This window comes from Oryctolagus cuniculus, chromosome 14, assembly GCF_964237555.1.
Source record: "Oryctolagus cuniculus chromosome 14, mOryCun1.1, whole genome shotgun sequence".
Classification (NCBI taxonomy): Eukaryota; Metazoa; Chordata; class Mammalia; order Lagomorpha; family Leporidae; genus Oryctolagus; species Oryctolagus cuniculus.
Window position 1 is genome coordinate 58,504,208 of NC_091445.1, and position 26,262 is coordinate 58,530,469.

At 37.4% G+C, this 26,262-nt stretch overlaps 1 protein-coding gene across 4 annotated transcripts in view; it reads right to left on the minus strand.

The window, feature by feature from the left end:
- ZFR (zinc finger RNA binding protein) overlaps positions 1–26,262 on the minus strand; it is an 86,682-nt gene that overhangs the window by 14,388 nt on the left and 46,032 nt on the right. For 2 of the 4 annotated variants that reach the window (XM_008262097.4, XM_002714107.5), the window contains 11 exons: positions 25,117–25,308; positions 24,126–24,417; positions 21,935–22,131; positions 19,561–19,680; positions 17,635–17,780; positions 15,037–15,199; positions 13,263–13,468; positions 12,054–12,204; positions 9,296–9,437; positions 4,261–4,358; positions 3,300–3,395 (listed from right to left, as the gene is read on the minus strand). In XM_008262097.4, coding sequence (XP_008260319.1) covers positions 3,300–3,395; positions 4,261–4,358; positions 9,296–9,437; positions 12,054–12,204; positions 13,263–13,468; positions 15,037–15,199; positions 17,635–17,780; positions 19,561–19,680; positions 21,935–22,131; positions 24,126–24,417; positions 25,117–25,308 — 1,803 coding nt within the window. The remainder of the gene's footprint in view (positions 1–3,299; positions 3,396–4,260; positions 4,359–9,295; positions 9,438–12,053; positions 12,205–13,262; positions 13,469–15,036; positions 15,200–17,634; positions 17,781–19,560; positions 19,681–21,934; positions 22,132–24,125; positions 24,418–25,116; positions 25,309–26,262) is intronic. The other 2 variants (XR_011381988.1, XR_011381989.1) reach the window with 1 other exon arrangement.

Sequence of the window (26,262 nt, forward strand, 5' to 3'; positions counted from 1 at the left end):
GAAAACAACTACAGAAAAAATAAACAAGACAAAGTCAATCCAAGAATAGGATAACTGGCATCCCTAAACTAGAGACTCATACTAATCAGACATAACAGAAAACTGCTTTCCACTTAACTAACAAAACAAACAAACAAACAAACAAACAAACAAAAAAACCCTGAAGGACCAAAGGCCAAAAAGATTTCAAAGAAATACTAATATTAAACAGTGACCCAAAGACATAATTTGTCTTAGTTACCGAACTCCAATGATAAATTATTCTTCAAGGAGCCTCTAGAAAAAGGGCAGAAAAGACAAGGCTGGACTTATTTCAAAACCAAATGCCCAAAGACAATGGAATAATAACAGAGGAGAAAAACTGTGACCTAACAAAGTAATCATCACTGAAATAATGGCAGGTAGTAGCAATTCTGAAACATGAAACAAATTTAAGAAATATTTTAATGAAATGAAAAGGTGAAGTACTAACTTAGCCTTAGTAGATGACACTGAACCATTTAAATATAGAACTAACTTGGCAATCTGGAAGAAAACACAGCTGGATTCATCTTTGATTCATGTATGGTTTTAGGTTAATTTTTAATTATACAAGAAATGTATGTTTATTCTATCCTGGTAAAAATCAAACATTACAAATCTATCTTAATCATCCTTTCCCTCCTGCTCATCAGATATTATTATTATTATAATTTATAATACATTCTTCTAGGAGTCTTTGCTACCTATGTAGTAAACATAGCAGGGCTGGTATTGCAGTGCAGCATGTTAAGATACCACATCCCATACTGGAATGCTGATTCGAGGCCCACGGCTATGCTTCCAATCCAGCTCCCTAATATGCCTGGAAAAAAGTGGATGGTGACTCAAATATCTGGGTTCCTGCCACTAATATGTGGAAGACAAGATGGATTCCTCGCTCCTGGCTTCAGCCTGGCCCAACCCTGGCTGTTGTGGGAGTAAAATGGGGAGTAACCCAGCAGATGGAACATGTCTCAGGTGGAAGATCTCTGGCTCTTACTCTGTCACTTTGCATTTCAAATAAATAAATAAATAGAAATTTTAACAATACATACATCCATGTAACTTCAGAAAACATATATTAATGGAAAAATATTCCCAGATGAAATATGTGTGAACTAATCTGTAGACTAAACTATGAGCAGTCTTTGTAAGCAGAGCACAAAATCCAGAACACATGACTGATTCATTAGAAATGGTACAAATTTACAAAAGTGGAAAAAATTTTTCCACACAAATAAAGGACAATTTTGTTATTACAAAGTTAATATAATTCAGCCGGCGCCGTGGCTCACTTGGCTAATCCTCCGCCTGTGGCACCGGCACCCTGGGTTCTAGTCCCGGTTGCTCCTATTCCAGTCTAGCTCTCTGCTGTGGCCCGGGAGGGCAGAGGAAGATGGGCCAAGTGCTTGGGTCCCTGCACCCGCATGGGATACCAGGAGGAAGCACCCGGCTCCTGGCTTCAGATCGGCGCAGCGCGGGCCGTGGCGGCCATTAGGGGAGTGAACTAACAGAAGGAAGACCTTTCTCTCTGTCTTTTTCTCACTGTCTATAACTCTTTCTCTGTCTCTCTCTTAACTCTGCCTGTCAAAACAAAAAACAAATTAATATAATTCAGTGAACGATAGGTATTAAAGCTGCCAATTAAGATAAAAAAACTATTAATGCCAATAATAAATGCAAATAAAAATGAGATGTGATACTCTGTCTAACATTATTAACTATGAAGTGAGAATACTTTCCAGAGCAAGTGCAGATATAAAGAAGATGCTCAGTCTAACAAGAGTTGTCTGAAACTGTTAATGATAAAACTTTCTGGTTGTGATGCAGGGGGTTAAACCACTGCTTGTGATGTTCACAACCCCTATATTGAAGTGCCTGGTTTGAGGACTAGCTACTCCATGCTTCCAATTCAGCTTCCTGCAAAAGTACCTGGGAGCCAGCAGATGATACCCCAGACACTTAGGTTCCTGTCAGCCACAAGGGAGATCTGGATGGGCTTCCTGGTACTTGGCTTTAGCCTGACCCAGGCCCTGCTGTTGGTGGCATTTGAGGAGCAAACCAAAAGATGGAAGTTCTCTTTCCCCCCTCATCACTCTACCTTTCAAATAAATAAATAATTAAATCTTTAAACAGAAAACTTTCTGGAACAATTAGCACCTGTTTTATTTTTTATAAATCTGAAAGGCACAGTTACACAGAGAGAAAGGAGGAGGAGAGATAGAAAGATCTTCTATTTGTTGGTTCATTTCCCAAATGGCCACAAAAGCCAGGGCTGGGCCAAGCCAAAGCCAGGAGCCAGGAGCTTTCTTGGGGTCTGCTACGTGGGTGCCAGGACCCAAGGACTCAAGCCGTTTTCTGCTGCTTTCCCAAGTTCATTAGCAGAGAATTGGATCAGAAGTAGAGCAGCCGGACAGGAACCGGTGCCCATATGGGATGATGGTCCCACAGGCCAAGGTTTAGCCTACTAATCCACAGTACCAGCCCCCTGTTGCATTGTTTTTAACAAATTACATCTTGGGACTCTTGGAAAAGGCACAAATTTCCCTCATTCTCTGTACTCTTTGATATTTTCTATGTATGGACAATGTCAAATTTTGCTGAATTGGCGTCCATGTGATGGACATCTGGGCTGTTTATATTTAGCTATTAAATCATTATTGTTCTCTCTATATATAGTTGTCGAGCTTGAGGGTGGAAGAATTTACTGGAACCCAGATTTCACATTCAAAAAATAAGTGCTGGAGCAAATGTTGTGACCAAGCAGGTAAAGCAGCTACCTGCAATGCCAGAATCTCATATGGGTGCCAATTTGTGTTCCAGCTACTCCACTTCTGATCCAGCTCCCTGCTAATGGTTTGAGAAAACAGCAAAAGATGACCCAAATATTTGGGCCCCTGCTACCCATGTGGCAGATCTGGACGAAGCTCTTAGCTCCTGGCTTTGTCCTGGCCCAGCCCTGACTGTAGCAGCCATCTAAGGAGTGAACAAGTGGAAGATCTCTATTACTCTGCCTTTCAAATAAATACACAAACAAAAAAGAAAACATGTAGAGTATAAACAACAGTCTTCTTTATGCTTTAAAAAATTAAAACTTTATAAGATTAAATAAAATAAAAACATTATAAGAGCCCCAGGATTTCTTATTAGAAGAGAAAAATAAAACTATATTTAATAATGAAAATAAAACTGATAATCAAATGCAAGTTAAGAGGATGAAAAGCAGCTGCAGAAATATTTCCAATGTTCATTTTTTACATCATATAGTTATTACTTACCCAGCTTGGGAAATCAGACCAAGTTGGAACTCGTTGACAGAGGTCTCGGAGAATACGTATGATTATCACACAGGACTGCAGACCATTAGCTCTAGCCTTGAGAGCAACACAAAAACTAATTGAATTAATCTTAGAAATACTTAAAATATCCCTTGAAAAAAAATTAAAATACCACTGTTCAATGGAAGCTCAGATAAAACTAAAAATAATTGCACTGAGAACTGTATTCAATGAGCTGCCATTTACAGCAATATTTTAAGCCAGAGTTAGTATTTAAAAGCTGGTATTTAGGTCAAAGTAAACAGATTATACAAGAACAATATTTCTTGATCTCCTGTGAACCTTGACCTGTGTTCATTTAAAACAGGAAACTTATTAAAAAAAAAAAAACCTGCCTATTTCAGAAATAAAAGAAAAAGTAAAGAGCTAAAAAGTTGTCTAGGGACTGAAAGGTTAAGGAAATCTGTTTGGTTTCCCTTCTGTGCCTTTGCACGACTGCAAAGTCACTAAACCAAACAGCTGCTTCCTCACCTTTCACTCCCTACACCTATTAACTTAAGAGAAAGAAGGGGGAAATCTTAAAACTATACACAAAGCTTTAAACACATATTCCATTATTTAAAGCAAAGTTAATCTGCAGCCTTATGGAATATAATGTATATACACAAATGTGATATTCCTATACAAGTCAACTTTAAATATAGTCACTAAAAATAAAAAATAAAAAAACCCAGACTACCAAACACCCCCAAAACCTAAAAGTTTATTGTCAAATCAATAGTAGCTGCGATATGCAGATTGCATGTTCAAACTCAGCTTTCTATGCTAACATATTTTCAGAGATTTAATTTAAAATAGTATTGCTTGGGCAATCTTTGAAATGTTTAAGCACAGTTAAACATGTTTTACTGAACTACTCTCTCATAAGGCTACAAGAAAAAAGTAAAATGATGTTCCGAACCTGGAACCACTTAGCGTGGCGTAGAGCAGCCAGAGCGTCAAGGCATTTTTGCCTGTCCAAGACGTCCGGTGGGTCTTTCACCATACCCGAGGTTACATCTAAAATGGATTGAATTGGCAAAATGCAGTGAGGAATGGGTGTTTGACCAGGTGAGCAAGACACTTTCTTAAAGTAGCATCAGTGTCACATGAGCCATTTGAGAGTTTGTCAGCACTCTAATGTACCCACGGAGTTATTTTCAAATTTACATAAACCAATATGAAGAACAGAGGAGAATTAAATTCAACTCTCAATTGAATATAATAAGTAATTTCTGGGAGTATAAACCCTACCCACCAAAAGGAAAGATTACTGGACACAGTGCACCAGCACAAAGATGACAAGACAAGAGGGAACACAAAAATCCACCTTAATAAATGAGAATGTACAATAAACTACCGAGTTTGTTCAATATCTAAATGGTCATAGGTTATCCTGGGGCTTATATAGCAAGGGATTCATGATGAACATGCAGTGATTGATACAATCATAGAAAAAAAAAATGAAGAACCAAAAATAGGCACTTACAAGAGTTCAACTTACTTCTTTTACAAAACATTTTAGCTATTAGAGAATATGAAATGACTTTCAAATTCAAAGCTGCTATTAAATATGAGTAACTGGAGAAATAACGGATAGCAGAAAAGCAACAGAAACCAGCATGGTTAAACAGAATTAAGTACAGAAAAGATGCAACAAGGAGAATGCTCTGATGATAAAATAACATGTAGTCTCTAAGCTGGTTAAAACGTAAATGAGCTACATAAAATTGAAGTAGAAAACATGAAACTAAACTAGGACCAGAAGTTCACTTTACATTAATAAAAACCATTCAAAAAGGCAGTAAAAGGGCCAGCTTTATATTCATCTACACATCTGTAAAATGTGTACACTTGGCTAAAAAGAATCAAACTATGGAGAAACAAAGGATGTAATAATTCATTGAGTAACTCAAATGAACATCACAGACAAAAGAAAACCTGAGTATGATAAAACAGGAAAAAATTTAAAGATGACTTTTTAAGAGTGCTGGCTGCAACTCTGGGTAAGTTAATTCATCATGTATCTCACTACAAGCATTCAGAAATTTTAAAAGATAACTTGTTCTTATTTTGAGTATATGACATATACAAAACCATATTTTAAAATTGCTAAATACTATGGCTGGCATGGGATAGTGGGTAAAGCCAGCGTCTACAGTGCTGAAATCCCATATGGGCGCTGGTTTGCATCATGGTTGCTCCACTTCCAGTCCAGTTCTCTGCTATGGCTTGGGAAAGCAGCAGAAGATGGTCCAAGTCCTTGGGCCCCTGCACCCATGTGGGAGACCCAGAAGAAACTCCTGGCTCCTGGCTTCAGATCAGGGCAGCTCTGGCCATTGCAGCCACTTGGGGAGTGAACCAGAGGATGGAAGACTTCTCTCTCTGCCTCTGCCTCTCTGTAACTCTGGCTTTCAAATAAATAAATAAATCTTTAAAAAAAATTGCTAAATACCATCCTAGCTGGGTTTTCTTTTCTTAGTTCTTGCTTCTCACATGGATAAAGACTTTTCAAAAGATGTATTAGAAGGGAGTTTTTAACAGTTAAGGGAAATTATGTGGTATCCTGAGAATGAACACTGAAAGAGGAATTGTGTGCTACAAAGAATCCATCAAGGCCGGCGCTATGGCTCACTAGGCTAATCCTCCACCTGTGGCGCCAGCACCTCAGATTCTAGTCCCAGTTGGGGCGCCGGATTCTGTCCCGGTTGCTCCTCTTCCAGTCCAGCTCTCTGCTGTGGCCCGGGAAGGCAGCAGAGGATGGCCCAAGTGCTTGGGCCCTGCAACCGCGTGGGAGACCAGGAGGAAGCACCTGGCTTCTGGCTTTGGATCGGCACAGTGCGCCGGCTGTAACAGCCTTTTTGGGGGGTGAACCAACAGAAAAGGAAGCCCTTTCTCTCTGTCTCTCTTAATTCTGCCTGTCAAAACAAAAACAAAACAAAACAAAAAACACAAAAACAAAGAAATCATCAAAAAATCAGGAATAATCTCAAAACTTTCAAGTTCAAGAAACAGACTATTTTGAATAAGGAAAAGGGTCATGGGTAAGCACAGCTAACTGAGAATTTTAAAAAAGGAAAAAGAAAAAAGATAAATAGGAAAAACAAAAACACCTCTCCTCAAAGTATGCAAACTATGCTAATAGGACCTCTTTCCCTGCTCTTATTGACATTATTTGCTAAAACTAGAATGCAAATAGGTGACAATGTGCAAATCTCCAACTAACAGTTTTTAAATTTCTAATGTTAATAAAAATTTTATGATCTCCTCAAAAAATATAAGAAAAATTTTCTTTTTGCTCAGAAGCATTTACAACTTTGGAAATTTAAGTAGCTGACACAAATTCAAAGATGCCAAGACACCTATTGCAATCTAAAAACAGATTAGAATTATATTTAAGAAATCTTTGTTAAATTTTGAGTGTGGATTTTTGCACCCATTTTATATTTCAAGTGGATTAACCCCTTAGATATATTCGGCTAAAATCATATTTGTGGTCTCCAATACCCAGTTAACAGAACATAAATCAGTTAATTTATGAAAACAAAACGTAGATCCTTATCCTACATTTATTAATTGTAAGGGGTTAATCACCAATTAGAAGACATGCCGTGTCCACACTATTTTATAATTAAAAGTTAATGGGAATATATTAATTTAAATTAACATGGTAATGTAAGATATATAAACCACTCAACCATTTAAAAACTAGTGTGAACACTGCTCAAATCTAGAGACAAAGACAAAACAAACAACAACCACAACAGACAATAAATGCCAGACTCTGCATCCAAAATCCCTCCTAATCAAATGGCAGATGTGACACTGAGCCTTTGAAAACCTTGGTCAAAAATCCTTCCGATGTCTTGGCAGCAACCCCTGACAGGAATCAATCAATCCCCTCCTAGAAGGCTTTGGACCGGGCCTGATAAGCTACAGGTGGAAAAAACACACGATACTTGGCTTGCTACTGACAAGACTCGGTAGCAAGGGTTAGAACATTTTTTACATTTCAAGCTTAAAGTCAATTAAATGTTTACAAATATTTAACTGCCAAACACAATATCATAAAATAGATCTGTCATGCGTTTAACAGTTATTTGGATAATTTATTTATTAAATACTTTTTAATTAAACAGGACTATTAAGCATTAAAGAAGCTACCACATTATGTGCAAGTATTAAATCTCATAATTTGCAATTGTTCTTTCCGGCAAAGCCTTCCTTACCCTCTGTACTATCTCCCCAAAGCAAGCTATAGGCTTTAAATGATTTTAAGACACAGAGCACTGGTAGCTGCAGTAAGAGAGAATACATACCGTTATTCTGCAGCAAGAAAGAAGCAATCTTCATAACGAAGCTAAAGACATGGTTTACTGCAGTTATCTGCAGCAAGGAACACTCTATCAATGTTTCTACACTTTTGCACATTCAACTTTCAGCTCAGTGTCTTGAAGCAAAATCTTTAAATTTTGGAATGCCCATTTGTATGTCCTCACAATCATATTCATGAAATTCAGAAAAATTCTAACTGAAGTCTGGGTCAGACAAAAATATAATTTTGTTTCCTTTAAAAGGGATAGGGTGACATAATTTACTACAAATGATATTGTTAACTTCAGGCTTGATACTGTGTAAGTTTAATTAAACTGGACAAAATATACTCTGAAGTAAAGTTTAACAGTTATGAGAATAATTTCATACTAAATACAGAAATATTTATTCATAAGACTTTATTAGAAGTTTTTGTTTCTTGCTTGAAATCCTAATTAATGGGCCACATGCTGCATATGACCTGATCAGACTGGCTCAGAAATTGTTTCTCCAGCAACACTGATAACCAGACCTTGAGTGGAAACTCATATTCACATAAAAGACCCTTTACACAAAATCCATTAATTTTTAAGATACAAAGCTTAAGATATAACATGAGTCCTAATATGGTATGTGTATGTATATTTGTGCTCAAAGTATACAAGATTAAATATATAGCAAAATGTTCTTTTCCTGGGTTGTGGAAAGCCCAGTGCCTTAAACATAACTGCCCTGTGTGAGAAAATAAATTTAAAAGGACAGCAATGCAAAGTCTTTACTCTTTAACCTATATCACAAAGAAATGTTAGGGTAGAATGTAGCGCCATACTCAACAAGTTAGAAGTATAAAAACAACATGGAAGGAAACAAAGTAAATTTTATCTGACCCATAAAACAACAGAACCAACAACTGCAGACACCGATCATGCTTTTCAGCTTAAAAGCTTTTGAAGCTTTGAAAATATTACAGAATAGTCCCTAAAGCAACATTGCTGGCACCAGCAGGATTTCATGTTCTACAATGTTAAGTTTAAAAACCATTAGTTGTTATTTTAACTAGCTAGCTACATTTTTAATATTTTTTTAAATATATAATACACGATCTTAGGGTCAAATGCCCAAATCTAGGTTCATTAGGATGCTCTGCACTTAGCAAAGTGCTCCAAAGAAAAGAGCAACCTCAGAGAACTAGAAATATCTACCCCAGGACAAGTCAAATCCATGATTATGTAACAATGTCTCTTAAAATGCAAATGTTACGTATATTTAGCCAATTTTATTGGTGCAACTCTCTTGCCTTTTTTGAAAGACAAGGTAAGATCAAGAACTTAGGAAACATTTAACACATTGCCAATAAAAATAATTTTGGAGGTTTGTTTTTCCAGAAATCTGAGGTTAGCAAGAAAAGAAAAAAATCAATCATACCATTAGTGTTTTATATAAAAATACTTCACCAAAAAGAGCATATACTTTTGTGAGAAATTATCTTAAGCAAAACTGGTTGCTAAATAAGTCACATCTATCCAATTCATGTAAATGCCAGCATGTTGCCTTCTAGGGCTAAATACCATTTTAAAGAGTAGGTAAATTAAAAAAAAAAAAAGGTTAAAAAAAACCAGTAGAATGTTTAATGGCTTTCCAACCTCCTTCCCTCATGTTCTCTTCTCGAATAATTGGAGATGTCAGGGTGATAGTGACTTGCATTTTGGGTTCCACACATGAATTCAAAATTATTGCCGCTTCAGATACAGCACATTTTATATCGTACTTCTCAGGACTTATCACCTATGTAATGAAGATAACAAAAAGTTACTTGGATCTATTCCCATTAACAGACAAGAGCAGTTTCATATGCCTCTTTAACTTCCTCTTAACTATCCACAAGGACTAAATCATATACAACTTCATCTAAAAAGTCTTATCATGAATGTCAGTATCTTTCATCTCTTGTTCTTCCTTACTTTTGTGGAATTCTTTGTTGAGCCAACACTTAACCACTGCTTGTACATGTGTCTCTCTTACATGATAAATACTTGGATAAAAGAAACAGTGTCATATATATCACATAAGTTAGCAGAATTTTAAATGATTAATTATAGAGCACTTAACAAAGCACTAGGTAAATGTTAACTATTCTGATGATGAATTATTACTTCTCTTAATTATTCACTTATATAGTAAGAACTGGTGGACTTGGTAGAGTATTTTCCTTTCAGCTTAACTGTTAACTACTATTCTGTTAGGATGCTATTTCCTGCTCTGCAGTTTTACTAAGCACCAAAATAGGATCAATATTTTTTCCCACAGAATCCATGATTCTTCCAAGGTCTCCAAACCTTTTTACCCTTCAATGCCCTTGCATCCTCAATAGAGGGGTAAGAAGCACACATAACAATGACACTTTGGCAGGCTCCTAATACTTAAAAAATATTAGCCTACAGTAAGAACTTTGTGTCTGGAACAATGGAAATCTAAAACAATAATTTATGCCAGAGATAAACTTTAATACTTTGTTTCACTTTTGTTTTTCATTAACTGCTCTGCTGTGGTCTAGTACTATTCTGACTCACCACCGTAATACATACTATCAGTAAAATCTCACTTCTTGGATTCAGAGTGCCTAACTAAATCAAAGTTTTAAATTCTATACACGAATTTATCGAAGAAGTCAATACTTTAACTCCTAGTCATCCTGACAAGCTAATATATAAAATTACATTTTTGTTTGTTTAATAGAGAGGCAGAAAGAGACAGACAGACAGAAACAGAGAGCACCCATCTGCAGTTTGTTTCCCAATTGACTTTAATGGTGGGGGCTGGGTCAGACTCAAGCTGGCAGGGACTCAACATTAGCAAAAAGCTGGTTCAGAAGTGGAGTGAGGGGACTTAAACCCATGTATTCCAAATATGGGGTGTAAGCATCTTAACCGGCATATTGTCAGGTCATATGTCCATCCCATTGAAGTTTCTGAAATTCAGGCTTAAAAATTTAAGGTTCCAGGGATCCAATGCTGTAGTGCAGTAGGTTAAGCCTCTGTCTGCAGCACCAGCATCCCATATGGGCGCTGGTTCTAGTCCCGGCTGCTCCTCTTCTGATCCAGCTACCTGCTATGGCCTGGGAAAGCAGCAGAAAATGGCCCAGGTGCTTGGGCCCCTGCACCCATGTGGGAGACCTGGAAGAAGCTCCTGGCTTCAGATCAGCCCAGCTCCAGCTGTTGAGGCTATTTGGGGAGTGAACCAGCGGACGGAAGACCTTTCTCTCTGTTTCCCTCTCTCACTGTCTATAGCTCTACCTCTCAAATAAATAAATAAATAAAAAAAAAAGAATGCTCTATTAATTGCACACAGCCGTGATTTGCTGGAGACAGAGAAGTATTTTCTTACCATTATAAACATATAGAAAACAGAAAATACAGTAGCCTCTCCCTTATTTGTGACATTGCTTTCCATAGTTTCAGCTACCATAGTCAACCATGGTCCAAAAATATTAAATGGAACATTCCAGAAATATATAATAATTTGTACATGTTGAACTGTGCACCATTTTAGCGAAGTCTCCTGCCATCTCCTGCCTAGGATGTGAATCATCCCTTTGTCAGCAAATCCATGCTGTATTGCTACTCACTCAGCAGATACTTCATAGCTCTTTTGGTTGTCAGACTGACTGTCAAGTTATCACAGTGCTGATGTTCAAGTAACACAAAGCACAAAGTAGGGATGCTAGCTACTTGGATATGCCAAGAGATGACAGTGTTTAAGTGAAAAGGTGAAAGTTTTTGACTTAAACAAAAAAATTATGTATTGAGGCTGCAAAGATCCAAAGTTACTGCTGTTGCATTCTCAATGTGCCTAATTTATAAATAAACTTAAATTTAAGATTTATACATTTATAGATATCTGTAGGAAAAAACTTACTATATGAGTACAGGGTTCAGTATTATGGGCATCATGGAACACCTATGGATTAATGGGGGGAATGTTGTACTCAGGATAAAATAGAGAAATTAAAATCAAGCTCTGAGTAACTATATTTTATTAAAACTATATTCAAATAAGTAAGATATTTATAAATTTAAGAAAACCCACTTGCTATCTTCAACAAATGCCTTCCTACAATTCAAGTCTTGGAAAAATAACAGAAAAAAGAAGACATATGTTGCTATTTTACACTTTTAAATAAATTAGCAAGATGGCTTTATGCCAAATATAAGCACTATATATAAAATCCTAAAAAGACAAAGTATAAAATAGTTTTACCAGTTTGCACAATCAAGCAAAAAACTCAACATGTCAAGCCAAAATTTTGAAGACTGGCTTAGGCTTAAACTGAAGCACACTTAGTCCTGCCAAAAACTTCTGAACCAGACAACGGGTAAAAATTAACATTTCCATAATACTTACAGCAAGCTGTTTGGGGAGGTTTTCTGCAATTCGGCTTAATAATGTCTTTGAAGGTTTTTCTGAGCAAAGCAAAACAAGGTTGACATTTCTATCTCCTCGGAGAAGTAATCCTTTTGCCAATACTCCCACTCGCAAAACTCCTTTCAAAGCTCTGCGGTGAAATCAAATTATATGATGACATTTCTCAATTTCAATCAAGATATTCTCTAAACACACAATAATCAATGAAATTTTATACTATTAAAATTTTCATCAACTACAGTACAAAACATCCAGTATCTTTAGAACTATGCTTCAACTAGAGAAGCAATATGGATTTTTTTTAAAAAATCAAGACTTAAGTTCTCACAGGGACAAATGCGAACAAAGGATGTTAACATTGCTGTTACCTATTTCACAAGTTAGAATAATTAGGACCATGTTTAATGTAAAACAAAAATATTTCTAAATGGTAAAGGAAAAATGAAAAAATAACATGTAATACAAATTTGTTAATGTAAACCTTACTAAAGCTTGGGATTTTTTTTTTTTAAATGGTCAGTGCTTTAAGAGATAGTTATCAGGGCCAGTGCTGTGGCACAGCGCCTTGATACTGGCTCCCATATCAGAGTACCACTGAGTCTCAGTTATTCCACTTCCGATCCAGCTCTATGCTAATGCACCCGAGAAAGCAGCAGAAGATGGCTTGGGTCCCTGTTGCACATGTGGACCTGGATGGAGTTCCAAGCTCTTGGCTTCAGCCTGGCCCACCCCAGGCCATTGTGGCCATTTGGGGAGTGATCTAGCATACGGAAAACTTTTATTTCTGTCTCTCACTCTGTTTCTGTTGCTTTGCCTTTCAAATAAATAAATATATTTTTTTCTTTAAAGACAGTTATTAGAACTAACATTGAATATGGGACAAATGCAACAAATAAAAACAAAAATAGCAGCTGACTGCAAAATATAAAATAAATTAACATATACAAAATAAACAAATTAAATGAATAAAACTGTAAGATTAGAGATTATGTGTGTTGGTGGTAGAACCATAGATTGGTCATTTTAGAAAAAGTATCTAAAAACATTAAATATATAACCCAAGTATATTTAAGGAATGTAGACTCACATCAGAGAGCAGTCAGCCTTTTGATCTTTATTTCAAATATAAGGAATCCATGTAAGGAAAACCCAAAAACATACAAAAGTCAAATAACTTGAGGAACACACCTGTCTTTACCTCCCTCTTTCTTATCATCTCCCTCCTTGTTCTTGCTCTTTTCATGTTCAGACAAACTGTCTGAAACAAGTTTTAAAGCGCGTTCAGTGATAGAAACAATTTTTTGAACTGCCTGTAACTCTTCCTCAGTTGGATAAATGGTTGCATGCTTCGTCATCACATAACGGTCATCAGATGAGTCAGGACGACGTAAAGGCTACAGAAAAAAGTGATTTCATTTAAAAAATGAATAATACACATTTGTCATATAATATTGTTTTCAATATTATAACATTGATTTCAATAATAAGAATTTATGCAAAATGTCCATTTAAAACTACTGTCTCCTTTTTCCATTTCAGTAAAAATCAAAATACAAATTATGAAAATTTATGCCAGACTTTACATGGTTGGATATATATATGCCTTGCCTCAAAACAGGAACAATTATAACACAAATAGCCTAAAGCTATGAAAATGCTTCTTATTGAACCTTAAAAACCAGTGATTCTGAAATTTACTTTCTTTCTGTTTTGTTTTTTTGCAGGCAGAGTTAGACAGTGAGACAGAGAGACAGAGAGAAAGGTCTTCCTTCCGTTGGTTCACCCCCCAAATGGCCGCTACGGCTGGTGTGCTGCGCCAATCCAAAGCCAGGAGCCAGGCGCTTCCTCCTGGTCTCCCAGGCAGGTACAGGCACCCAAGCACTTGGGCCATCCTCCACTGCCTTCCCTGGCCACAGCAGAGAGCTGGACTGGAAGAGGAGCAACCGAGACAGAATCTGGCGCCCCAACCGGGACTAGAACCTGGGGTGCTGGCACTGCAGGCGGAAGTTTAGCCTAGTGAGCCGCGGTGCCGGCCAAAATTTACTTTCAATAATTCAGGTTTTACTGTCAAGATTCTGTGCAGGGGTTGGCGCATAGTAAGTTAGGCCTCTACCTGCAGTGTCGGCATCCCATATGGGTGCCGGTTCAAGTCCCAGCTGCTCCACTTCCAATCCAGCTCCCTGCTAATGTGCCTGAGAAAGGAGTAGAAGATAGTCCAAGTGCTTGGGCTCTGGCACCCATAAGACCTGGAAGAAGCTCCTAGCTTTGGATCAGCTCAGCTCAGCTCAGCTCAGCTCCAGCCACTGTGGCCATCTGGAGAGTGATCCAGAGGATTGAAATCCTCCCTCTCTCTGCCTCTGTGTACTCTGCCTCTCAAATAAATAAAATAAATCTTAAATAAATAAAATAAAAAAGACTGTGCAATGATAAACAAAAGTTTCTTACAACCCTTTTATTCGGCTCCCATAGCAAACACAATCTGAAGATGTAGATCTTTTCTATAATCTTCCTAACAAATCAACTCTGGTATCTATCTTGAACCAGTCGTTAGGCCCCTTTCACTTAATTTAGAAGTAGTAGGTTTTAGACAGTCAGGACATTAAGAGATAGAAAAGATTCTAAACTACTATTAATAGGAAGTAAGAATAAACACAAATGCAAAGCAGCTGCCTTCAAAATTAGTTGTAAATTCAAAGGAACAACAAAATCTCTAATAGGAAAGGAACTGGCAGAAGCTCTGCTTCCATTTAGCTTATAATAAAAATAAAAAAAGATTCCTGGAAATTCCATGAGGTCCTTATCTAAAGACATTGGACTTGAGAATCTAATAAAAGAAAGAAAAATGCTAAATCAGTTCAACAATTTATATCAAGATTATGAGATAACATTTTAAGTCTAAAATTAGCCCCTCTTAAATCAGTCTTAAACTTCCAGCCCTTTTATAAACAAAGTAGACACTCACCGCAGGCCCCTGTGGTTGAGGCGGCATGCCTGGCCGCACTCCCAGAAGGCCTAAGGGGCCTGGAGGACCATGTGGATAGCCTCCGTCAGGCATTCGGCGGCGATCATCCCAATGGTGTTGTTCTTCCTCCATTCTTCTCCAGTACATGTCCTCTTCATAACGTCTAATACATAAAGAATGAAGAGTAAGAGGGAACAGATTTGCCTCAATAGTGACACAAAACGCGATGAAAAAACCCCACCCAAACCAACACTTTTGTTCTTCCCCACAATATGTGGTTTCATTTATTTGATTTCATGAAGTAAATGGAAATGAAAGCAAAAAAAAAGAAAAAAAAAAAAAAAGCCAAACAAAATGTCAAAGCCCGAGAACAAAGCAGAAGGAAAAGGTTTAAGAAATCTCAGCGTTCCTTCCAAACCAATAAGATATATACCCAAAGTGCATATAGGACATTTAGGAATTTTCTTCATGTTCTCAAAAAACAAGTATTCCCCTCCCCCCCTTGGAATAGAGAACTTTCCTCATTTATGATAAAAAGTTATTTCTTCAAAAAAAAAAAAAAGATTATTTATTTATTTATTTGAAAGTCAGAGTTACACAGAGATCTCCCATCTGCTGGTTCACTCCCCAGAGGCTGCAATGGCCTGGCCAAAGCAGGAGCCAGGAGCTTCTTCCAGGTCTCCCAAATCCCAAGTGGATGGCAGAATGCCAGGAACCCAAGTACTTCTGTCATTAACAGGGGGGTGAATCAGAAGTCAAGCAGCCAGGACTTGAATGGGTTCATATGGCATGCTGCCATTACAGGCAGCAGGTTAACTCATTGGGCTACAACGACAGCCCAACAAAAGGTATTTTTCTGTTGTGAGGAAAACTAAAAGTACAAGTCAGTGATAAACAGCAAATTACGGCCTCACTGCTGGAGACATTTAGAAGGCGATGAGAACTATGATAGAGCAAAAAACCTTGTGTTCTGGCAAGAGGAAACAATTGTTGCCATATGGCAGGGGCGGGGAGCTACTGGTCCAGGGGACTCAAAATCATTTACTCTGGCTCAGCCAAGGAACACAGGTGAGACTTGAAACTAAATAAACTTATAAGGACCAGTGCTGTGGCATAGTGAGTAAAGACGCTGCCTTCAGTGCCAGCATTCTAGATGGACACCAATTCGAGTGCCAGCTGCTTGACTTCCGATCAGCTCTCTGCTATGGCCTAGGAAAGCAGCAGAAGATGGCCCAAGTCCTTGGGTGCTGCACATGTGTGGGAGACCCAGAAGAAGCTCCTGGCTTCAAATTGGCACAGCTCCAGCTCTTGTAGCTCTCTGGGGAGCGAACCAGCAGATAGGATTCTCTGCCTCTGCCTCTCTGTAACTCTGCCTTTCAAATAAATAAATAAATCTTTAAAAAATAATAAACATATAGCAGAATAATTTTAAGTTGGTAATTCTGTATGGTCTGCAAAGGATGTTGTAAATATCCAAATGGCTCCTGGAAAGAAAAGATTGCCCACCCCTGCCATAAGGGAATACAGGCTCAATTGCCTCCTGGTCATTGATTATTATTAAAAAAAAAAAAATACTATGTATATCAAATAAAACATTCATAGTTCAACTTACACGTGGGTAGTAAGTGTGTAGCCTCTGCTTCACTTAACAATAGTTTAAAGCTTCTGGAAAAACGCACTTAATCTAGTTCTGAATCGTTTAATACTGCTCAAGATATTTAAGTTAAATAAACACTGAGGTCTTTATTAATTCATGCTCAGTACCCAACAGTTCCTGGCACATAGTAGATGCTTAATACTTGATGTATGAGTCAAAAAGGAAGCAACTATATAATCCAGGTACATAGAATTCCCAATGCCACAGAAACTTCATGAAGAACAAGAATGGTACATAAGTACATAAAAATAAAAACAGAAGAGCAAAACTATTTAAAGGTAACATAATTACAGGTTAATAACTGTAATAACTGTGTAAAAATCAGTAACAGGTGTAAAATAAAAACCAAGCAATTTATCACAGAAAAAAATATAGGACAAGAGCTGGAGTCGTGGCACAGCAGGTTAAGCTGCTACCTGCAATGCTGGCATCCCATATGAACACCAGTTCAAGTCCTGGCCCAAGTCTTTGGGCCATTGTACCTATGTGGGAGACCCCAAGGGAGTTCCAGGCTCCTGGTTTTGGCCTGGCCCTGCCTCAGCTATTGTAGCCATCTGGGTTTTGCAGTTCATCTGGGAAGTCAACTAATGAATGGAAGATCTTTCTCTGTAACTATACCAAATAAATAAACAAATATTTTTTTAAAAAAAGAATTTATGTCTAGAATCCATTAAATCTTAATGTTCTAGGAAAGTTCTCTCTCTGAGAACCATATGCTCTATTTTCCTTGAGTTAAACTGAGAAACTTATTTATAATACTAACCTATTTCTTCATAAATTTTATGTATGTAAGATAACATGTACCACATAAATTCCTAATATCAAATGCAGGAATGGCCAATAACTTAAATCTAGATTGCTCTGAATGAGAGTCACTTACGCATAATAGCTCAGACACGCTGAACCACTTACTACTATGCTAGCACAAGAAGATACTGCACCTCATTTCCATCCTCCAGCGCTCCTCCTCTTCTCGTCTTCGCCAATACTCCTCCTTCTGCATTTGCTTTCTCATTTTCTCTTCTTGAATCTTTCTTGCTCGAATACTGGGCTTCACTTCTACTTGCAAATCTGGATTTACTTTTTTCTGTTAATATAGACAAGACACTTAATATAATAGCAGCAGCTTCTAACAATCTACATGTATTTTTAAGCAAACAGTCCATAGACTTTCCCACTATAGAGGCTCTTAGAGTAAATTTCCTATAGAGTAACAGGATATTTAAAGAAATCATAGAGATTCAAGATACACTGATAAAAATCCTTAATTACTCAAGGTCGAAATGACATCCTACTATGGATAAAATACATGACTCAGTTACTATTAAAAACTTTTGACAGGGTCCTACACTGTTGTGTAACTGGTAAAGCTGCTGCCTTCAGTGCCTGCACCCCATATGGGCGCTGGTTCGAGAACTGGCTGCTCCACTTCCGATCCAGCTTGCTGTTATGGTCTGGGAAAACAGTAGAAGATGGTCCAAGTTCTTGATCCCCTGCACCTGCCTGGAAGACCCAGAAGAAACTCCTGTCTCTTGGCTTCGGACTGGCGCAGCTCCAGTGGTTGCGGCCAGTTGGGGAGTGAACCAGCGGACGGAAGACCTCTCTTTCTCTCTCTGCCTCTCTTCTCTCTGTGTAACTTTGACTTTTAAGTAAACAAAAATTGCCAGTAACTCTCCTTGTATTTATTTTCATTTTACTTGAAAGGCAGAGAGAGAGACAAAGAAATGAAGACAGATGTTCCAACTGCTGGTTTGCTTCTGAAATGCCTACAATAACCAATGCTGAGCCAGGCTGACGCCAGGAGAAATGAAATCGATCCAGGTTTCACAAGTGGGTGGCAGGGACCCAAGTACTTAAGCCATCCTCTGCTGCCTCTCAGGCAAATAAGCAGGAAGTTGAGTTGGAAGCAGAGGTGGGAACGGATTACAGGAACTCTGACATGGGATGCAGGCCGCCCAAGCAGAGGATTAACCTGCTGCACCACAATATCAGCCCAAAAATGTTTTTGTGTGTGTGTGTGTGTGTAAAATAAATGCCCCTGAATTGACTGTTTTGTTCACAACTCCTGTATTAAAAAAAAAAAACAAAACATGAATCAAGTACGTTAGTTTAAACCAGTAAAGATTTAAATGCAGCATATTTATTTTTTAAAATTTATTCCTTTTATTTGAAAGGCAGAGAGATGAGAGACCAGTCAGATAATCAATCACCTGCTAGTTCACTCCCAAAATATCTACAACAGCCAGGACCAGGCCAGCTGAAGCCAGGAACCTGGAACTCAATTAAGGTATCCCACATGGATGCAGGGACCCAAATACGTGAGCCATCAACTAATGTCTCCCAGTGTGTTCAAGCAGAAATGCTGGTTAGTAAGAGGAGGTAGAACTTGAATCAGGTACTCTGATATGCAATGTGGGAATCCCAAGCAGTGTATTAACAACTACACCAAATGACTGCCCCTTAAGATTTATCTTAACACCCAAAGGTAGACAAATGAGAGGGTTTTTCTTCCATATGTAAATGTATCTCAAAATTTTAGTGAGTACTCTACCAAGATAAAGGAGGTAGGTGGAGACCTGGCATTTTTTTTTAAGAGGTTCTATTATTGTGTCAAGCAATTATTTTTCACATGACTGATTCAAGCAGTATTTGTTTATTTTGCCACCTAGTATAACTAAGAATATGCTTACTCAGGTATTGATTTTATATCTGAATCTCTGACATGAAATCATCATTTCAGAACAGGAATTCATGGACTCAGAAAGCTGTGTTCAAATGCTTCCTTCTGCATATAAATTGTCCCGAGGTTTTTTTTTTTTTTAAAGTAAAAAAATAAAATAGAAGATAATAGTTGACATTTTACTTACTTTATATTGAAGTCTGTGTCTTCGTCCTTTTAAATGCATCTCCTTAGCATTGGGGTCGTTAAAACTGCATTCGCATAATTTACAATGGAACCTAATTACTTTTCCTTCATCATTTCGTACCTTGGTGGAGGAAAAAAGAATCATCAGCATGAATGTTATAGTTAATTTCATTCATGAACAAACTCAGATTCTTTGATAAAATGATGAACAATTAAAATTTGAAGAAGAAAAAAAAAGATGACAATGCAAAAAAATATTTTAAAAGGATAAAAACTGGACTAAAACTTGGAATTTTTAGTTCTAGCATGCAACATGTGTTAGCATATATTTGCTTTTGACAGAGTTAGGCAGTGAGAGAGAGAGAGAGAGACAGAGAAAGGTCTTCCTTCTGTTGGTTCACTCCCCAAATGGCCGCTACGTCAGGAGCTATGCCGATCTGAAGCCAGGAGCCAGGTGCTTCCTCCTGGTCTCCTATGCATGTGCAGGGGCCCAAGCACTTGGGCCATCCTCCACTGCCTTCCCGGGCCACAGCAGAGAGCTGGACTGGAAAAGGAGCAACTGGGACTAGAACCTGGCGCCCATATGGGATGCCGGCAACACAGGCGGAGGATTAACCAAGTGAGCCATGGTGCTGGCCCCATATATTTGTTTTTGTAATTACCTTACATTTTAATGCTGCTCTAAAACATCTAAATGTAAAGTATTTATATGTACTAGATACCGTAAATTCTTTGACAATTAATTGAATACCTGGCTTTTGGCTAGGTACTCTTCCTGCAGTTGGAGATAAATATAATTAAAAGCATTATTTTGGTATATAAATTTCTCAAATCTCAAGATTTTATAAGTACAGTTTTATACAAAGTTTTTCCAACTGAATGATCAGGAGAACAAATAAACTAGTATGTTAGTATGGGGTTTATGACTAATACCAGATTCAAACTCTGCAAGTATTAAAACTGGCTATATATGCAGGGATGGTGAAAACTGAAAAAAAAAAAAACACCGTTAAATTTAGGATTATTTAACCAAAATCATCAGAAATTGGGGGGGGGGGGACTAAGTTTTTTTTTTTTAATTTTTTTAAAAAAATTTATATATTCATTTAAAAGGCAGAATGACAGAGAGGTCTTCAAATGACCACAATAGTGGAAGCTGGGCCAGGTCAAAGCCAGGAGTTTCTTCCAGTGACAGGTGCCCAAACACTTGAGCCATCTTCCTCTGCTTTCCCAAGCACGATAACAGGGAGCTGGACAGAAGTGGAGCAGCTGGGACTTAAATGTGTACCCATGTGGGATGCCAACATCAAGGGTGGCATCTTAACCCACTAAGCCACAATGCTAAACCCCTTTTGAATATCTTTTTTTTAGATGATCAATATAACTTTAAGTTAGATTTGTCTGTGAACTACTCAAATAGAAAAAGAATGAAAGATTTACCAAAAACCCTCTATTTCTGAAGTACTATGCTAGACAACTTTATTTCACCTAATCCTCACAACTCAGAAAACCTATACATGATTTACAATAAATGGTAGTGTTCTACCACTGTACAGTCTTCTGGGTAAAAGCAGTTATTTATTTAGTATTTATTCAATCCTCTCTGATACACCTTCACTCCTCTGTTTTACTGAGTTTACTTGTAAAATAGAAATAGTTTTCTATTCACTGGAGAAACCAAATAAACAGGACCTGTTAAATCAATAACCTTAATTTTGATAAGTGACTGTTCAAAAGGAGATATGTTATCCTTTTCCATCAACATTTTTGCTGCTCATAATTTTTAAGTTTTTTATTTTTTGTCATAGTTGAAGGGTATATTAAAAGCCTTGCAGTGTTAACAGGGAAAAGGAAGGTGTGTGCTATGGTGAAGCAGGTAAAGTTGCCACCTGCAGTGCTAGCATCTTAGACAGGTGCTGGTTTGAGTCCTGGCTGTCCCACTTTCAATCCAGCTCTCTGCTATGGCCTGGGAGAGAAGATGGTCCAAGTGCTTAGGCCCTTGCACCCACATGGGAGACACGGAAGAACCTCCTGGCTACTGGCTTTGGATCAGCCCAGCTTCAGCCGTTGTGGCTATCTGGGGAGTTAACCTGATGGATGACTTCTCTCTCTCCCTCCCAAATAAATAAATCTTAAAAAAACAACAGTAACAACAACAACAACAAAAACAAACAGGGAAAAGAATGCAAAAGCTAACAACTGAAAAAATGATGTCACCTAGGGCATTTTTTTTTAATAACAAGAGATTCCACTGATATTCCTTCATAACTAAATATAAAATAACTGAATGTAATTTAACATGTGAAACACGCTTGCCATCAAGTGCCCAACTTCCCTTTTTTAATTCCCCAGCAACAGCACTCTCAAATCATTACCTCCTCCACATAATCATGGCCCACTGGTTGGACGTCACTCTGTAAAGCTGCCAGAGATGCAGGTGTGACCGGCTCTGACACCGTGTCTGACTTTACTTCTGCAATTTGCACAGAAGAAGTGACAGGGGCACTTTTAACACATTCTGTTCCTTTTAAGTCTTCTGCTTTGTTTCCCGTTGACTGCAGCTTATTACCACCTAAAAAGCATCAAAGAATTAGTTACCTTATTTTTGTGTTAGTGATAAACCTGATAAAATGAAAATGTCAGATTAAGGTCTTTTCCACCAATATTTAAACTCCTGATATATAAAAGATAAGAAATGTAAAGAACTACATAAGTTACTTGACTTTTATCGTGCTAATAAAGAGTCATTTTTGAAATGTTTCTCTTCTTCATCTCCCAATACTTCTGCCCACCTTCATCCTCCTTTGTTTTCATTACATCAGGTATCTAAAAGTGAACAGCAAGTACCTGAATGGGTAAGGACTAGGCCTAACTCAGATTTGTATCCCTAGTTCCTTGCCAAACAATTAAACTTATAAATATCATGTATTCCTTTAAAAAATAGTTCTATTAGTTTTCATTGAAAATTCAGTTCAAATAAAGTTTTCCACTAAAGGAAATGGAATCCTTCAAGTTTTATTACTGTCTATATCCTTCATTGTATCATTTACCAAAATCAGACAAACTTATACCAAGAATTATTTACCAAATGTTTTTATTGTTGTTGCTCTGATCTGAAAATATGAATATCGTGGGTGCAGGGGCCCAAGGACTTGGGCCATCTTTCACTGTTTTCCCAGGCCATAACAGCGAGCTGGATCGGAAGTGGAGCAGCCAGTTCTCGAACCGGTGCCCATACAGGATGCCGGCACTACAGGCGGCAGCTTTATCTGTTATGCCACAGCTCTGGCCCCGAAACCTTACATTTTAACTAATAGATTACCACATAACTATTAATTTTTCTGCTTTATTATTTTTCTTTCAAAAAACACACTTAAGTATCTACAACATGCTGGTAATATTAAGAATAAGATTATAGTTGCCCTTAATTGCCTACAATTGTAGTCAAGATTTACAAATAATCACAACACAATGTGGTAATCACTCTGTGATAAGAATGAACTAATTATTATGGGACTGAAGAGGCAAGAAGCTGCTACCCTTTAAGCTGATCTACTTAGGAAAAGTTTCACAAGGGGTATGACATTTATACTGGGCTTTGAAAGGTAAGTAGGAGCCAGTGCTGTGGGGTAGCGGATAAAGCCTCTGCCTAGAGTGCCAGCATCCCATATGGGCGCCGGTTCTAGTCCCAGCTGTTCCACATCCAATGCAGCTCTCTGCTATGGCCTGAGGAAGCAGAAGATGGCCCAACTCTTTGGGCCCCTGCATCCACATAGGAGACCCAAAGAAACTCCCAGCTCCTGGCTTCGGATTGGCTCAACTCCAGCCATTGTGAACATTTTGGGAGTGAACCAGCGGATGGAAGAATGGAAGACCTTTCTCTCTGTCTCTCCCTCTCTCTGTAACTACTTCTCAAAAATCTTAAAAAAAAAAAAAAAAAAACCTTTTAAATTTCACATCAAACATCAGAATGATTGAGACCACCAAGTGAGATAAGAGTCAACATCAGAATCTTCAGAAGACTATAATGTAGCAAACATGCAGGCAGGAGAAAGGAGAACAAATAACAGCACATGACAAAGGGGTGGGTATACCTATAATCCAGAGAACGAAATATCTTATGTCTTAAGGTACAGCAGTCAATTGTGTTTAGCGTTAGGGGCCAACAGGATGAACCAGCCATCAGATTTAACAATTAGTTCTTTGGTGACTCCTGAAAGCAGTTTCAGAAAAGGGGGGGAGTGGAAACACTGGAACAGACTGAGGACTGGATAGGAAGTAGAGAAAGAAAAAAATCAGGCTAACAGCTTAAGAAGATTTACAGAAACAGGTCTGTGTGTATGCATTTAATGACTAGGGGAGACAGGTATATTTGAACAGCTAAAGGGAAGTAGAGGACTTTAAAACAAAAAGGAAGAAAAGAAAAGCAAGCAGATACATGAAGGAACTGGTCCCAAAGAAGGGAGGAAACAGGTTCAAGAGCATGAACAGAAGGATCATTTCAGCAACAGAGGAGAAATACAACTTTGACAGTCAGTGGGAATATGGAGAATCTTCAGTACTTGCCAACAAAGTTTATTTTGGGTGTAGATGTTTTCTTTGCAGCCATATTTGTAGGCACTGCTGATACTTTAGTGCTGGATGTGTTGTTAAGAGATGTGTTTCCTGTAGTAGTAAGACCTTTCACTGAAGAAGTTGCAATTGATGAAGTATTCACAGTACAATTGTTTGCTGCAATACTTGAAGGAGAGGCAGTCGGTTTTGAAGCAGATACAGCTGTTGAAGAAGTAGCTTGGCTAACAACGTTTGGCTCTGTTGATGGAATTGGTTTACCAAGTTTTGTATGTAATTTAACCACCTACAAAGCAAAACCACATTTGTCAGGAAACTCAAAGTATAATAAAGTTTGTTTGTTTGAATGACATTATAAAATGAAAATCTAAACTATATTTTTCTGCCATATTTTTTCTGTTTTTGGAAACCAAACTCATTACATTAAAGATAATCTCTGAGAAGCACATAAGGATACCTACCACATCTACTACTAGGTAAGGAAACAGGGAAAGAAAGTGACTTGGTCACATGCATACCAATCCATAATGAAGCAAGATAAGAGGAGGAAAATAACCAAATGCTAACTTCCAATTAATGAAGTAAGTGATTCTGTTCAATTTAAAAAAGAAAGGTCTCCAATCTTTTCCTTTTTAAGAAATGACTATTTGAGGTGACCTTATGTAAGAGGGCACTTCAAAAGGTTCACAAAAAAATGGAATTAACATTGGTGCAAAAATTTGAAATCTATGCAGTTTTTTCATAATATGCATTTCTCACAGACTTTCTGAAGACACTGTGTATGCATGAATTTCAAAAATAATTTTTCACCAAGAGTGCCTATTAATTTCATTTTCCATGAACTTTTTAAAGTATCCACTTACATAAGCATGTAATAAGGCTTATAAAGCAAAATTTGAAGCCACCTTCACATAAATCCCCATTGAAAAAATAAAAAGAAAATAAGAGTATGACATAAGGTTGTGTGGGGAAAAAAAACACCTACTTTCTGATGCTTAGCACCACGAATGTGGGCAGCATATGCATCTGCTCCTGTACAAGACACATCACAGAGCTCACAACGTAGCTGATTTTGAGTCCCACGAGTAGAGTTGTTGCTGCTGCTGGTATTTTGTGAGGCTTTCAATGCGGCTTCTTTTTTTTTATGTTTCTGTCCTTCTAAATGTTCTTTATAAGTCTGTTTCAGACGAAAAGGACAAATTTTGCTTCATTAATTTTCTAAGTTATTAAAATCATTTAATTCTCAAACCTCTAATGCTCATTTTAAAATGAGAACTAAACAAATTTTTAAAACAGCTGAATAGGAGTATGTGGAATTCCTTATATAGATGATCTATCTGTACTGCTATATACATTATTTATCAAGAAAATGCTTTGGGTTACAAAGTATTTTGATTCACAGCTATAATATCAGGCAACTGCTTTCAGTTTTAAAAGTATGTATTTTTTTTTTGTTGATGTTATTTACCTATACTGTTGAACAGATTATTAACAATGATCATTCCACAAAGAAATTATCTAACCATAGGATTAAGGGGTGAAAAGTGTACCTAACACAACTGAAACATTAGAAGAAAAAATAAAGTTAACATGACAACAATATCCTTTATGTACAGCTATGTTTGTTTATAAAACCTGCCTAACTCAGAATGCATTTTGACGCAGGATCTGTGTTAGAATTCATCAAACCCTGAAAAAAGCTTATTTAAAATGCCGAAGAGCCCAAACTGGATACATTTGCAAGGAAAACCAATGTAAGGGTAATGTTAACCAACAAAATAGCTTAATTATATATCAAACATCATCTTGCATGCAGATGATGGAGGGAGGCAGTTAATTAAAATAATAGGTGGTTAATAAAAACAGTTGGGCAGTTTTACTTTTTTGAATGGCAATAATGGTTCCTATTTCCTACCTCATTTTTCAAATGTTTTAAGAAAAAAATAATTACCAAAAAATTATATATTCATCATAGATTTCAGAGCTAGATGAGACTTCAGAGTACTCTAATTTTTAAGAGAACCCTTTCCATAAATGAAATCTTAGGCAAAAGTACAGAGAATTGTTGTTTTGGGGAAAAAATAAGAGAAACCCAAGACCTAGTCATTTGATTCTCTTATCTGCAGTGGCC